Raw genomic sequence first — 16,770 nt, 5'->3', positions numbered from 1 at the left:
TACCTAGCCTTGCTATTCTTCAGCAATCTCGGTCTCCTGGTGGACAACGACCTTGGTCACAGACATGTCCGGGTGCTGCTCTTTTGCTTCTTTGATGGCCTGCACGAGAACCTAAGAAAGAAACAGCTCTTCAGAGAAGCACTTTGGGCTGCATACAGCGGAACAGCTGAAAGTGAATTTCACTGCAGTCTCTCCCATGTCACCATACCAGACGCTGGGTGAAATCCTGGCCTCACTGATGTCCACGGCAAAACTCCCGTTCATTTCAATGGAGCCAGGATTTCACCTAGCGGCTGCAGCCTTGAGCAGCAGGGGGAGGGCTGCTGGCCTGCCAACCACTCCCACCCAGAGCAGAGGGGAGCCAATCTGGAACAGCAGGGTGTGAGGGTGTAAAAAGCCTTAGCTCCAGGAAATTCCACTGCCAGCTGACTTCATTGTTGCTACCTTCCCACCTTACAAGGATAATAAAATTATTTTACGTATGAAGCCTACAGGGAAGGCTTTTGCCATTTGCCTTCAGTTGAGTTGTTGGTCTAGAGTTGCACTAATTCACTGCACTTGCTCTCCACTAACCAATATGAATCACCATGTAACCGCCCTTGTTTCTTTCTCCAGCCATCAACCACCACTTTGTTTGCATGTTGTGTCCCTTTCCACTTTGTCTTCCTTGTCTATGTAGTTTTGGAAGCTCTTCAGGGTGGATACCACGTCTTCATGCCATTGCACAACACAGCACAAAGAGCTGCCCCACTCCTATTGCTCTCTTGGCACCATTACAATACCAAGAGCAGCTGTATTGCCCATTTGCTGTAGCCGCCATCATCTTCACAGCATGTTAGAAAATTACATAAAAACTGGAATTCTTGGACTTACCCTTGTTACCTTTTGTAACCCTGCCTTGTTGCCTGTGTCCAGGAAATGAACAGTCTTACGTCACACCTTTATTAAACTGTCAGAAGACTACTTATCTCTGACAAAAATGAAGCAAATGAAGACACTTGAATCTCTCAGTCTAGAAAGAAACTAAGCAGAGAACTATATGTGGAAGTTGCAGTGCTTTCAAATCTTCCTGGAAGCAAGTGGCATTGCAGGGTGAATTCCCCACTTCTTTGGGGGGGAGGGGGGACGGGGAGAAGAGGCAGAAGTTCGGATGCATTAGAAATGTACAGTAAGTTACAGGGGGAGCACAAAGAAATAGAAGCTGCCAAAGTCAGTCAGATTTTGATCCATCCAATCCATACACTTGGGAAAAACACATTTGCTTTACAAGAACCCAGTTGCCAAGTGAGTCCATTGTTACAGGCCTTTGCAATAAAGTTGTCAAGAATGAGAAAAATTAACAGATCAGAGACATTTGTAGAACAACAGAAAGTGTGACCGATGTCAGATTATTGGGAGAAAGTCTCAAATTTGTAAAGAACATTGGATATTAACTAGTAAAACCGGTTTCTCAAATAAAAACATTGGTGAACGGAAAAACTGAAGTTCATTTAAATAAAATGCACACTGAGGCATAAAGACAAAATCTGAATGAAAACAAATAGCAACCAGATTTGCTGCTGAAGATAGGTATCTGGGTCTCAAACTCTCAAAATCAGGTTCTACAACAGATTGGTTTGTGACAACTGGAACAAATTTCAATGCAGGAAGTATATTAAAGAATCACATCCCAGATCTCTGAAGATCGAAATGTAGTTGTTGATTATCTGCTGATTTAGGACTAAATGATTCCACCACAATGGGACTATGGTTTTGTAGCATGTAAAATAAGAACCATAAATTGTACAGGAACAAATACTAGGTCAGGCTGAATGAGATTAGTTAAGTGGGATACTAGTGACAAGGGCATGACCGTCTTAGACCCATGAATGCTGGAAGCAGTCGTACAAATGGAAAAATCTCAACAGGATGGCCCTCAGACATTCATGGGCATGTTAATTTTGAAAAGTTAGGGATGAATTTGCTTAGAGTGTGTTAACTTCTCCATTCAGAATGCTGTGTGAGAACTACACATAATGGGCCTTGAATAATTGGCAAGAAAGAATCATTTGGGAATTAAATCCAGAACCACCTGTATTGAAATATTTGGAAAGAGTCTAGGATCTCAGCTGATGCATGCTGACATGGTTTGGGGCTGTCCTTCTAAACAATAATTGCCCTGTGGCATGTGCTTCTAAAAACACTAATATACACCAGAACTGTGCTCTAATTAGTGCTGAGTGTCTGAAGTACATAGCATATTTTTCAATGCTATATAAATAATTACTTCATTAGACACCAAAAAGGGCCTAAAAGCCAGCTTAATGCTCATGTGAAACCATAATATTATTATTATGGGAAAGGGAAAGTTCACAAGAGGAACAGTTTATTGGATCAGGTTTAGGCAGCAGCTCAGTGACTTTGAAAATTATATATATCTGTAATTTCTAGGAAAAGCTCATATCTCCAGTTAGGAAGAGTTACCAGATTCCCAGTCAGGGTTCTGTTACTAGTTGGGTCCACTAAGTAACTTTTTCAGATATTTTGTTTTTATCACTGAGCTCTAACTGTTGGAGCATGTTGTCTATGTGGAAACAAGAGTTCTTCAAGAAGCAGAAAACAAGAATACCCAGCATAAGAGGGAAAGAGATCCATGAGCACTGTTTAACATGTTAAAGAATGCATCTGATCCTACACTGACACCGTCTTTCTCTGGTGACTTCTCCCTCCACAAACTAAATGAAGATTAGCTACACCAGGATGGTAGTGTGTGTGTTTTCTTTAAAAATACATCGGAGTTTCATACTAGCTCTCTCTAAACTTTCCTGAGCCTATTTAATTTAATAGTAAAAATGGCAACACTATAGTTTATACTTCTCTAACACCATTCAACAAAGGTTCTCAAAGCACTTTACAAACATTTAACCCTCAAGATCCCCTAGGAAGTGGGTATGTATTAAGCATTTTACGGACAGGCAAACCAAGACAGAGTAGCATCTGTGACTTGTCAAAAGGTCACATGCAATTAGTATCAGAGCCCAGAACAGAACGTAGATAGCCAGATTCCAAGGTCAATATTCTAACCACTGGAAAACATTATGATCAGTAGCAAAGGCTGTTTGCTTCTAAACTTCAGTTGCTTTCAGCTTTGATACACTCGTATACACAAGCTTTCTATTCTAAATGTTTAGCTATTCAATCCAAATATCATTCAGGACATAAAAACAAAACAAATCCTTGCAAACGTGCACACAGAGTCCCCTAAACTCTACAATGGTCATTGAAAATACAACAAGGGATGGATTACTAGTCTCTAAGGAAATGTTGGGCAGAAAGTGACTAAAAGAATGACTGAGCTGTTTCATGCTTATTCTTCATCAGAGACTTTCATGGTCACATTTCCTCAGTTTAAAAAACAAACTTGTTTTGAATTGAAAAGAAGTCAGCAGCACACTCAAAGTTGAGCCCTTCTGCTTTGGACATTGCCATGTATAAAAACTTCTGGAAACAAAATTTTGTGCTAATATCTGGCAGAACAGATTTCAGCTTGCTCTGCCCCAGCTACAGTATGTCTCTGCAGAACTAAATGTCAGTTACCACTTGAAGACATACAACAGTAATAGGTAGCACCACAGGGACATCGGCAGTCACTTTTCTGACATTAAACAGTTTAAAATGAGAGGCCTATGTCTGCAGCTGAAACACTGCAAATGAAAAATGTTACCTCTTCCACAGAGACAAGCAATTTTATTTCTAGCCCAGGCCAATTTCCCTAAGCTGCAACCTAAATGACTGGATTTACCACAAGTGAGGCCACTTGACTATCTAGTACAGAAATAATTTGCAGGTTAGAACAACTGATTAGTTCTTTGCAAAACTAAAATGGCTCTTGGCTGGGTAACACTAAAATCGCTCACCTGATCGTGGTCAATGTCTGCATCTCCTGTGATGACAATTCTTTTTTCAATTCTTGTCTCTGAAATTCCACCTTTTACAGTCTAGTATGAAAGAACATAGGTTACTAGTAGCCTACAGTGCAACAATGGCAAAGGATTACAAAGTGGATTGAGGTTGGCTTTCAAAGACAGAACTCAAACTAAAGTCACTTGCCAATTACCAAAACATTACTGGGAAACTAGCATAACTGGATCATAGACAGAGCGAGAGGAGACAGAAAAAAATCTCACCTCAGTGTATGACAATATTCCCTTCTTCCAAACCAAACAAGCACATGTCAATAAAGAGTTTTTTAATAAAAAAAAATATTAATCATTCCCGTCTTGTGGGCTGGAATGTTAATCATGTCAAAGGGACACTGTCAATGTAACATGTTCCATTATTACACCTGAAAACCATTTTAAAAATCTAATTTGTATTTCACCACATAGAGTGTGCAGTCTCTGTTATGCGCTTCACTCAACATGGATAATGCACTCAGGCTGCTTAGTTTCACTTTGACTCCCAGGAACTAGCACAATAATATTAATTTTGTTCAGAGGAATGTTCAAATTCAAAAATTCCCAGCAACTCTGCATTGAAATAAGTAAAAAACAAAACAAGAGGCCCACAGCAATGCTGGCAGTTAGTATGTCCATGACAGTGTTAGTGAAGTATTTCAGGTTTTGTAAAACCTTTGATAAAAATGTGACATGGGTCTAGAACTAGGGGACATTCCTGTAACTTAGAAGTAAATTGAAGTCTTCAAACTCGTCCCTACTTTCTCAAATTGAGGATTTCTCACATGTAAGTTTGATTTGCCAACAGTCCCCAACTTCAGTCATTTGTAGCTCAAACTCTGCATTAATTAAAAGTTCTAAACAGGACTCAATCTTATTGACCGTACAGAAGAGGAAGAAGAACTCAAAGGCTAACTACATTTAAAATGAAAATAAGTATTTGGCTAACACACTGACAGGAGGTTCTCAGAACTGCCTCAGGATCCCAAGCTATTGTTGGATCACTCAAACTGTGGTGGTACAGTTCTTCAGGAAGCAAGATAATGTCCATTTCCAAGTGATTCTAAATTACACTGGTGTCGGGCAGAATTAAGGGCAGAGAAAGGGAAACACAGGATTGGAGGGGGGAAATATTTGTACAACTAAATATTTGGCAGGAAAAGGCCAACTTTGCTTCCTGTGGCTTGAGCATCAATAGAACTTTTAGATTTCATACCAACCCTGCTGGCATCACCTTTTTACCTTTGTAATCTGTGTGGTGGTTGTGCTACTGGTGGTCTCTGATGTGATGGTCTGAGCAGTGAGCAGAACTCCAGGGTCTGAGTCCCCATTGCCATCGTCTGTCTAGAACACACACACAAAACCGCCATCAACCATTTTCACACCATCACCATGCAACAGGAGCTCAGTGCTGTAATGTAAGATGATGTACAATCATTGCAAAAGTAGACTTTGCATTATTTATTGGACAAAGTGAACCGATTCACAGCTGGATGAATAATTAGCATTTTAGCGGTGTAACAAATGTTTCAAGACTAATGCGGTCTGAAAGTACAGCACTTAAAGAACCAAGGAGCCATGCTGCCGTCCAACAGAGCCACGATGAAATCAAGCAGAGAAGCCTTGACATCCATTAGGATGTCTGAGCTGTGATCTCACCCAAACACAGGGTGACTATTCTCCACTTCACACAGTGACTTGGTTCAGCTCTCCCCCTCTCGATTGTGGGATGATGAATGGGTCTTCTCTATCCTCCCTTTTCTCCTCTCCCATTCCAGTTGAATTGGGGTGCTGTGCTGGTAAGTTTACTTAGCACACACTGAACTGACTCACATGTTTCAGGCAGCATGGGTAGTGCTACATAGTTTACTCTCTAGTTGCTCTGCATTGTCACAAATTACTCCTACAGATTCCAGAGAAGCTAATTGACAAGGTCCCCACACCTATCACTCTCCCTGCTCTACCAATAATACCAGCCTTGTCCACACTGCCTTTTTGCATATACCACCTTCCCTGAAGTGGTCTATAAAGGCTATTACACTGCTCAAGTCTCACTTCTGTTGAGACCCCTATAAAAGAATCAGTTCAATTAAGATGGCTGAGGGCGCAGATGGGGTTAGTTGGCATTGTATCCATTTATCATTCTAAACAGGTTTGGAAGTTATTTTGGAATCCATCTCCCCCAAGCCCTTTGTACATCATTTGTCTTACAGCCTCTTCAGGGTTGTGCCCAGCACAGTGTAAAGACCCTGGATGCTACTATAACCTAAATAAACCATAAGTAACAACAACTGCGTACCACCACTTTAATTACTTGGCTCCCATCCTGTACAATTCTCAGGCTTTCCAAAGCCTATCTATTGCTCCAGAGTTTATTGTCCATGTCTCCAAATGACTGAATTAAAGATATACAGTGAGTAACAGCCTCTTTTGTCCAATTATTGTTACAGAACAGTCTATGAAATTGTAATGACAATTTAAGACAAGATTAAGGTGCCACAAGTACTCCTGTTCTTTTTTCGGATACAGACTAACACGGCTGCTACTCTGAAACCTATCTTCAGAGTGACCACTAGGTGGGACCACTTTCTGTGCTGTATAAAATTTCAACTCCCCCAGAGATCATCATTACTTTTTGGCCAAATCTCACCTAATGTCAAATAATTAGGTTACAGAATTCTCATTTCTCCTTTGAGACATTAGAGCTAGAGATGTAAAGATGGTGACTAGACTAAGCTTGATCAGTTAATCTCAGCCACAAATACTCTGAGCAATATGGGTTCAAACCTAACAATATAACCTGGATCTTACGCCCAGTACTGGTGCTGCAGTTTGGTTCTGGAGAGCATGTGACACTGTTAGAGTGCTCTACTTCAGATGGGATGTTAAACAATCAGTTGCTGATGATCTCTGGAAACAGAGAGTTTCCACAAGGATGACAGTATGCCAGATCTGCATTAAACAAGTGGTCCATTGCACATACACCTCTTTGCAACAGGCAGTTACACTAACTCCATATTACAGATGGGGAAGCAGACACAAAGGCTAAGACAAATATTTTCAAATTTGGGTGCCATATTTAGGCACCCAAATATGTTACCTGATTTTCAGAGATACTAAATGATGCCTGTAAAGTGCAAAGCATTAAAGCCAGTCAGTGGCAGAACAGAATGCAGTTCTTGGTTATTCCTCTACCATTTAGCCTCTAAGTTGCAGACTTCCAAAAGTAAAAAATGGGTACTTACCTGTTCTGTAACTGTTCTTGGAGATGGGGGTGCAGACATGTATTCCACTCAGGTGTGCGCACACACAGCATACCAAAGTCAGAGAACCTTGCCTAGCAGTACCTGTAGGGGCAGCCCTTAGCCCCTTCACTTGGCTATTTAAGGGCAGTGCCTCTCCACCCCGAACATCAGTTCCTCTGACCCAAACATCAAAAATAGAGACTATGATAGAGAGGCGACAGAGGGTTGGTCATAGAACACACGTCTATGCTCACATCTTGAGAACAACAGTCACAGCACAGGAGATAACCAGTTGTTCTTCAAGTGGTTGCAGACAGACACATATTGGTCTCAGGTGACTCACAAACAGTACTTGGAGGTTGGTGCCTACTTAAACAATGACTGCAAGACTGCCTTCCCAAAGTTTGCATCTGACCTAGACACACTGCTAATAGCATAATTCTTGGTAAAAGAGAAGATCAGGTACCAGTCCTGCAAACTCCCGACTATTGAAACATTACTGAAGAATGCTATCCATGTTTCTTGGGCCCTCATCAAATGGCCCATAATTTCCATGGAGACATGGTCTGAGCTACTTCATTGTATGCTGTTGTAAAGCAGGAAGTTATCCACCTGGAAATTGGCTGTGCAGAGACTGACCCTTCACTCGAACCTCATAGGAAACAAAAAGACAAGGCAACACCTGTGTAAAGGTTCCTTCCCCACTCTGAACTCTAGGGTACAGATGTGGGGACCTGCATGAAAGACCCCCTTGGCTTATTCTTACCAGCTTAGGTTAAACACTGCCACCACCAAAGTGTCTAACAATAACAACAGGGGAAGTGCCCACCTGGAAACGTCTCCCCACCCCAAAATATCCCCCAAGCACTACACCCCCTTTCCTGGAGAAGGCTTGATAAAAATCCTCACCAATTTGCATAGGTGAACACAGACCCAAACCCTTGGATCTTAAGAACAATGAAAAAGCAATCAGGTTCTTAAAAGAGAATTTTAATTAAAGAAAAAGTAAAAGAATCACCTCTGTAAAATCAGGATGGTAAATACCTTACAGGGTAATCAGATTCAAAACATAGAGAATCCCTCTAGGCAAAACCTTAAGTTACAAAAAGACATAAAAACAGGAATATACATTCCATTCAGCACAACTTATTTTATCAGCCATTTAAACAAAACAGAATCTAACGCATATCTAACTGGATTGCTTACTAACTCTTTACAGGAGTTCTGACCAGCATTCCTGCTCTGGTCCCGGCAAAAGCATCACACAGACAGAGAGAACCCTTTGTCCCCCCCCTCCCCCTTCCAGCTTTGAAAGTATCTTGTCTCCTTATTGGTCATTTTGGTCAGGTGCCAGCAAGGTTATCTTAGCTTCTTAACCTTTTCCAGGTGAAAGGATTTTTCCTCTGGTCAGGAGGGATTTAAAGGTGTTTACCCTTCCCTTTATATTTATGACAACCTGAAAAGTCCATCATTGGAGTGCTCATTTACGAATTTACGTACCATGGCCCCCAAAGTCCCATTAAATTTCTCCACCAGGCCATTTGTTTGATGATGGTAAGGAGTGGCAACCAAGCGATTCACCCCATGAGCTTCCCAAAGGCTTTCCATAGTTCCTGCCAGGAAATTAGTTCCTGCATCTGTGAGGATGTCGGAGGGCCAACCTACCCTGGCAAAAATGTCTGCTAGTGCCTGGCACACACTTTTAGCCCTGGTGTTGCTTAGAGCTACTGCTTCCGGCCATCGGGTGGCAAAATCCATGAAAGTCAGTTTGTACTGCTTTCCTCCGGGTGTCTTTTTCAGAAAAGGACCCAGAATATCCACAGCTACTTGCTGAAATGGAACTTCAATGGTGGGGAGTGGCTGGAGAGGGGCTTTGACCTGGTCTTGGGGTTTTCCCACCCTTTGGCGTACCTCACAAGACTGGACATAGGTAGAAACATCCTTGCCCATTCCCTCCCAGTGGAATGACCTCCCCAAACTGTCTTTGGTCCTGTTCACCCCAGCATGGCCACTAAGGTGATCGTGGGCTAAGCTCAAGAGCTTGGCCCGGTATTTAGTTGGAACTACCAACTGTCTCTGAGGATGCCAGTCTTCCTGGTGTCCCCCAGAAAGAGTTTCTTTGTATAAAAGTCCTCTTTCTACAACAAACCTGGATCGATTAGAAGAGCTGAGAGGTGGTGGGTTGCTCCGTGCTGCCGTCCAAGCTCTCTGGAGGCTTTCATCTGCTTCCTGTTCTGTCTAGAACTGTTCCCTTGATGCTGGAGACATCAGTTCCTCATTGGATTGTGGACCTAGGCTTGGTCTCTCTGGAAGCGAAGTAGGGGATGGGGCTGTTTCCGTTGACTGTGAACCGCTCTCCACTGGTGCACTATGTTGGGGTTCAGGCTCCGGCTGAGCCTCTTGTGTAGGGTTATCGGCTGCTGCCGGTTCAGGTTCGGTGGGGCCCTCCTGTGTTGGGGTGGCAAGTACTGGATTCACTGCTGGATCCAATGTTGAGCCTGTGAAGGGAGCAGAACCGATGGCACTTCCTGTTCTGCTTGGTGGCAAACAGGTCCACTTGGGGTATTTCCCACCTCCGGAAGATCATCCTTAGGGACCACTGTGGTGATGACGCTCTGTTCATGACCCTCCAAGCCTACCATCCCAGCGTTTGCAGTGTGGGACAGGTGCCGGGGCTTGGGGTCCCGGTGCCGCCTATACGGGAACCAATGGCAGAACTCAGCAATGGTACACCTAGATGATCAACACCTAGAGCTCTGGGAACAGCGCCAAAAGTCCGGCGACCAAGACTGGGATGGCAGAGAACACCACCTCAACGCTGGGGATTGGTGCTGAGAGTCTGGCGATCTGTGTCTTGGCGCTGGGGACCTGTGTCGTGGTCCTGGGGTTTGGCGTTGTGGTCCCAGTGAACTTTGTTCCCCCGAGGAGCGATGCCCACGCTCCGGCAACCGGTGCCATGATTGCGGGGACTGGCGGCATGCTACGGCTCTGCGCCGGCCATTGGACGAGCGATGCCACGCCTTGTGGGACCGGTGCTGAGAGTCCGGTGAACAGCGCCAGGAACTCCAGTTGGTATGGGCAGGTTGGAAGCGCATCCCCAGGGAACACTGCTTCGACGTTGACTGCCATGGTGCTGGGGAGTGATGCTGCACGGATGGAGACCTCTGCATGAGCCCCAGTGCCGACTTCATCTTGATAGGGCGTTTGTGGCACCAGTAAAGACATGACGTCTTCTGCAGCCTGGAAGACCTCGAGCATGGATGGGATCTCCGGGTGCCAGGGACCTCTGCAACTACCCGGGGTGGCTGCTGGGTCCCTAGGAAGGCTGGGTAGCCTAGCTGGTGATGCAGGTGGCTGGCTGGGCTCTGGAGACGTGCTGCCCCGCACGGGCTTATGATCTTCTCTGGACTTTCCCTTTCAGTACAGGATGTCAGGGAACACCCTCTCCTGGTGTGCTTCCTCACTTCTTAGCAGATACCAGAAACTGGGACCAGTGGCAGGAGGCCGGTGCCCACAGCACGCTTCAAACAGATGCCGCTGTGCTTGGTGCGGAGTCTGATCTTGGTGGCCCGGAGACTAGCATGAGGGCCGACTCCCTGAGGAGCGCTCTTAGTTTTATGTCTTGCTCCTTTTTAGTTTTTGGCTTGAAACTCTTGCAGATGCGACACTTATTGCTGATGTGGGTTTTCCCCAAACACTTCAAGCAGCTTTGATGAGGGTTGCTGATCATCATAGGCTTTTTGCAGCAATCACAAGGCTTGAAGCCCGGGGCATGCCCTGTCACTGGGCTAAGTCCCTTAAGGGACTATCTAACTTATCTACTGTACTATTATGTAACTATTAAAAGAACGAAAAGAACAACTTATCTAAGAACTATTTATACAATGAATGATAGGAAGAACCACTGGGTAAGCACTTGCTGAAGCAAGGAGATGTTCCAGCACAGTCACTGACAGTAGGAAGGAGCTGGGGTAGGGGGAGCTGGTGATGCCCCTTATCCTGGCGCATATGTGCGCCACTCCAGAAGGCACCAGAGCCAGTCCCCTACGGATGCCACTGAGGGAAAAACTTCTGCACCAGTGCATGTGGCAAGCACACACACCTAACATAGAACAGACATGAGCAAGCACTCGAAGAAAAACTCAGGGTATATGCGTGGCTGCAACAGACACTGCTAGCCAAAAGACTCCAACCTCGGGCCCATGGGGCACATGCATACTATCAGTGGAATATGTATATGGACAAGCAGTTGAAAGAGAACCTTAATTCAGTCCCACATGTGTATGTATTATGATACAGCTTTTAATTAAATTATCACATTCCTGAAACCTGCGAAAAATACCTGGTGCAAGAAAGAATAAATTCTTGCATTGCTAGAATCTACACTATGCCCATACCTTGAATAGTGCGCGCAGTTCTCATCACCCCTATCTCAAAAAAGACATACTGGTATTGGAAAAGGTACAGAGAAGGGCAACAAAAATGATTAAGGGCATGGAACAGCTTCCATATGAGGAGAGATTAAAAAGACTGGGACGGTTCACAGCTTGGAAAAAAGATAACTAAGGGAGGATATGATAGAGGTCTATAAAATCATTAAAGGTGTGAAGAAAGTGAATAAGGAAGTGTATTTACTCCTTCACATAACAAAAGAACCAGGGATCACCCAATGAAATTAATAGGCAGCAGGTTAAAATAAATAAAAAGGAAATATTTCTTTACATAATGCACAGTAAACTTGTGGAACTCATTGCCAGGCGATGGGAAGGCCAATAATATAATGGGGTTCAAGAAAGAATTAGATAAGTTCATGGAGGATAGGTCCATCAATGGCTATTATCCAAGATGATCCGGGATGCAACCCCGTGCTCAGGCATCCCTAGCTTCTGATTGCCAGAAGCTGAGATTGGACAACGGGGGATGGATCACTCGATGACTGCTTGTTCTGTTCATCCCTACTGAAACACCTGGCATTGGCCATTGTTGGAAGACAGGATACTGGTCTAGAGGGACCATTGGTCTGACCAAGTATGGCCATTCTAATGTTCTTATGCTGTCTCATTCTAAGGATTAATAAAAACTTTGCACTTACATAATGTTACATTTAATTAAATCCTCTGTGAGTTAGGCAAAACATTTCTACCTGTGCCGCTTCGTAGGTGATAGTCTTGGTCTCTGTGTGAACAATGGGAACTTCTTTTGTTGGAATTTCACTTTTCACAGCATTGGACACGTCAGAGATGGTAACTGTCTGAGTCTTCACTAGGGGTGGCTATGAAAGAGGTTTAAAAAAAACAACAACACGTAGCATAGTTACATACTGATGATGTTTCTGGTAAACGCTCTGACACTGATCTGATAAAAACATCACAGACTGAGAAACCAAGTCTCATCCTAGAAATCTTGAACATTTTAGCCCTACAAAGAGTTTGATACATGTTTTAGAGGATCAAGCATTGAACCAGCAAAGTCAAGTCTGAGGCTTAAAACACACAGTAAAATCTTCTCTGCTAACTGAGCTGTTCTCTCTTAAATTAGACCAAGAAAGTCATCAAGGGTTAAATAGTCAGATTTACTATGAATGTACTATACTGATTAGCTTCCAAATTATGGGATGAGGACCCCATAGAAAACTGCCAGTCAGACCATGACTCTGTACTGAAATATCAAAATTGATGCTGTAGAGACTGGACATATAAAAAGTTAATCATGGCTCACTGAAGCTTTATTCTGAATGCAAACAAAGCCATTTCCATTGTTAAAATACCCATCAATCTGTGGTTCACTGGCTTTTATTAAATCAATGTCAGATACAAGTCTTTAAAAGAAAAACAGTGTGTGTCTTGAAAGAGAAACTAGAAAAATCAGTTTTTCCACCACCTGGTAATTAATCAAAAGAGAAGATAATGTTAGCAAAAGACCCACAAGGTTTCCCCAGCTTGATCAGTTTCTGCTCACCTTCCCAATGTCTGCCAGTTGCCACCTTGATTGTTAGTAAGTTAAGCGGTCATCTATTTTAACATAAATGATTGATATTCAGCAACACTGAAGCAGGCAAAAATCTCTGCCATGGTGATGGTGGGATTTGATATCTCATGACAATTACAATGTAAACGCAGACTTTTGACAGAGCTACAATTTGCTGAGCTACATTAAGTTTCAGCCCTGAAGCATCTCCTTTAGCCTGGTTTCCAAATTTTCTGCAATATAGCAGTAAAACCACACCAAAACCTCATGATAACCACCTAATTCCGTGGAATAAAATTAAACGTGGTAGCCTTTGGAGACTGCAAGTTTCATTTTACTTAGAACACAGGGCACTTGTGTCAAAGGAACACAAAGGCCATTTTTCATTGAGGCATGTCTGTCACTTTATGCAAGGCTAAACTGGAGGGGGCTCCGTTGAATGGACTTTGCAGGAGATTAACTGGCTGATCAGTTTGGGGAATGAATTCAGGTCATGTAAACATAATTCCTCATCACAGATTTGTTTGCTGCAGTGTTTAGGATTTCATTCCAAAAACCAAAAGGGAGATCTGAAAAAAAAGGAGGCATTCTGAGCTTACAGTTACTACCTGAAAACAGCGAATGAGTGTGGGAAGCCCATCATCAATATTCGAGTCGTGACACTCTCCATTTAGCTTTCTAAGTGGTTCTCTTGTAAAATAATTTTCTTCAACATTCTCTGCCTCCTCCTCTCTCTGACAGGGATGCAGTGGAGGTGAAACAGAAATTGTAGGAGTCTCCACCTCAGACTGCTCATCTGTGTCATCTGTCTTTTTCACACCTGCATAACCCTTTTCACATGTTAGATCATCCTTGCTCGCAAGGATTACAGGAGCTCTCTCCTCCTCCTCACTGCTTAGGGAGGAAGTGCCAAAGTCATGACTTTGTAAAGACTCTGGTGGAGTTGACATTTGGTTCTCACTAAAGGCTACTGAATACTTTGGGCCCTCCAATTCAAAGTCAGGGTTAGTACTTTTCCTCTCTGTCACTGCATCCACATCCGTTTTGGGGGGAAAGTCACACAGACTCTAAAAAGAAAAAAAATACACAAAAATGCCAGAAAAGGTTAGGAAGAATGTAGCTTCCTGAAGTATAAAGGAAAATAATGTCGGTCTCTAACTTACACTGTATTGAGGCTACTGCATTCTGTGCACAGCAACAGGTGGACTTTAAACAAACAAAAAAAAAGCCTGAAAACTCTGTGTGTAATACACATTGCATCCAGCGGACATCCTAAACACAACCTTCCAAACGGACTAGTTATCCATGTGCTTTAGGGTTATGGAATAATAAGAAACAGCTGCCTCTCCCTGGCACCTTGAGAAATCACAAGGCTGATTCTTGACTTAAACAGTCTTAGCCTAAATTAGGAAATAAAGGAGTAACTGCTGTATGGTGGATGGAGAATTCTGTGCACAACCAGAAATTGTAGGTATAAAGACACCCATCACTGCACTGAAATTATACTCCAAGTCCATTTCTTTTCCTTAAAATAACACTTTAGTGGAAATGAGGGGGGAGAAATGGGCACAAAACATCCATGAGCCACTGAAAGAGCCTCATTGTCACTGGGAACTCAGACAGCCTGTGTTCAGCTGATTAGAACTCACATTGTGTAGCACCTTTGAAAGGTAACTGCAGGGGTCTTGTTATTGCAGCCCCTAGGACAGTGGTTCTCACCTATTTAAAACTGTGAGCCACATATGCAGCTCTCTGTGTTATGTGGGCCACGTCCACATAATATATATACTACCTGTATAGCCCTAAGGATGTCACATGGGCTGCAGCTTGTATGCTAATTGGGCTGCAAGTAGCCCTTGAATTGAAAACCATTGATCTAGGATAACTAATACAGACATTGTTGTAAAGGACATGATGCTGTTGATAATGTTATTGAAAGAAGTCAGTCCTGTAATCAACTGATTCAATTATCAAGAGGCTCCCAAACTGAAAGAAACCACTGGCTCACCCAGGAATTATGATGTATCCTTACTCAACATAAAGTAATCATTATTCTAGAGTAGACAACCAGATCAACTGACTTACACAAAAAATTAACATACTCCTTGTTTAGCTCAGGAATCGTGAAAGTAAGCTACATTGGAAAACCAGATAGTCAAGCTAATGTCTACTGACCACATTGTGGTTGAATACGCAATTAGGTTTATTCCCAAAACAGATTAACAACTGCATATTGCAGTATGATTTGTCCAAAACTATTGAAACACATGTACCATACCTTGTTGTAATAGGAACAGTCTGAGCACAGAAACCCTTACAATACCAACCCTCGTAAAGTTACAATATAATTAGTATTAGCAACAGTACATTGTAGAAAAGACATGTAATAAACCAATACAGCCTCCCTAGAAGAAAGCAAGTGTGTCTGTAGCACCTGAGGTACTTTGGAAGACTGTGCCAAGCCAGAGGATTTAACTAAGGCTGGAGCTATTCTGCCTTCCATTCTGCTCTTGTTAGCAAGTTCTCAACTAGGTCTTCTTACATCTCTGGGAGCCCTCTAGCCAGAACTTGAAGAAAAGGAACAGTGACAGAAGAGAAGACAAGAGTTAAAACACGCACAAGATAAAACTTGCACAAAATCATCTGTTTTCCCAAATGCCCAGTGAGTACAGGAAAAATATTTAATACACAAACTCATGTCAAACTCATAGAGGACTGGGTTCCATTTTAATTATGGGCTGTGACCCAAAGCTAGGGTCTTATCCTATCCTAGAGTCACAGCATTTCTTCCACTGACAATCTATTATTAGCATAAAAACAGAGGATACAATAAGCAGCCTTACATAGTAACTACAATTTTACTATAGTTATTAAGTTACAGATGCATTCAGTGTCACTCAATGAGGGCAGGGGAAAAGCCTCAAATGATGCAGCTCATTAGCTAATTCTTCTCTTTATTTAATTGGTAATTTGCATGGTTAGTTGTGGTAAATGTACACAAATAGGACATACAAATACATGTGCATATTGTATGCACAACTGCCTTCCTCAACTTTTGGAAAATCTTGCCCTGCAAGTGTTACCATTAAGCCTCAAAAGTTACCATTAAGATGATCAGAAGACATCATCACATTGATTTACATTCAAAAGGTTTTCTTAGCAACCGCAAGAACTATCGTCTTTGTTTTAAATTAAAGCTTGCATTCAGCGGAAGCTGAATATGCCATAGGGTCGAGACCAATGTATCAAGTGGGTCGGAAGTCTGACATCCCTGATTTAATGGCTCCCATTTGATGGGCCAGCACAAATCCGTTTTAGGAACTATGACTGCTTTTTATTTAAGGACAAGTTAACACTTATTGTCACTTTGTTGGTGTGAAATGATTGCTCAATTCTAGATCTCTACACTCTAATGTTATGGATAAGGTAAATCACAGGTTGCTACTTATTAATAATTTGTGTTTCCGGTAAATTCTTTGAATTTTAACTTGGGAAACACGTTCAGAGGTGACTAAAAATAAGGACTACCAAGATAGATGATATGCATAAACTTATTTCTGATTGAAAATATTGCTTTTACATGTATCTATGCACACACTTCAGTGATGCCAATTTTGAACTAC

General features: G+C 42.6%; 1 protein-coding gene across 3 annotated transcripts in view; it reads right to left on the bottom strand.

The window, feature by feature from the left end:
- EPB41 (erythrocyte membrane protein band 4.1) overlaps positions 1 to 16,770 on the bottom strand; it is a 136,735-nt gene that overhangs the window by 5,096 nt on the left and 114,869 nt on the right. For 2 of the 3 annotated variants that reach the window (XM_084652556.1, XM_084652555.1), the window contains 4 exons: positions 12,324 to 12,452; positions 5,178 to 5,279; positions 3,897 to 3,977; positions 4 to 111 (listed from right to left, as the gene is read on the bottom strand). In XM_084652556.1, the coding sequence (XP_084508682.1) occupies positions 13 to 111; positions 3,897 to 3,977; positions 5,178 to 5,279; positions 12,324 to 12,452 (411 nt within the window). In that variant the 3' untranslated portion in view covers positions 4 to 12. Of the gene's footprint in view, positions 1 to 3; positions 112 to 3,896; positions 3,978 to 5,177; positions 5,280 to 12,323; positions 12,453 to 13,755; positions 14,215 to 16,770 lie in introns of all 3 variants that reach the window. The other variant, XM_084652554.1, reaches the window with a different exon arrangement.

Source organism: Lepidochelys olivacea (assembly GCF_965140295.1).
Source record: "Lepidochelys olivacea isolate rLepOli2 genome assembly, chromosome: 19".
In the NCBI taxonomy this organism is placed as follows: domain Eukaryota; kingdom Metazoa; phylum Chordata; order Testudines; family Cheloniidae; genus Lepidochelys; species Lepidochelys olivacea.
Note: the sequence above shows the minus strand (reverse complement) of the source record. Positions and strands in the feature narration are given on the sequence as shown.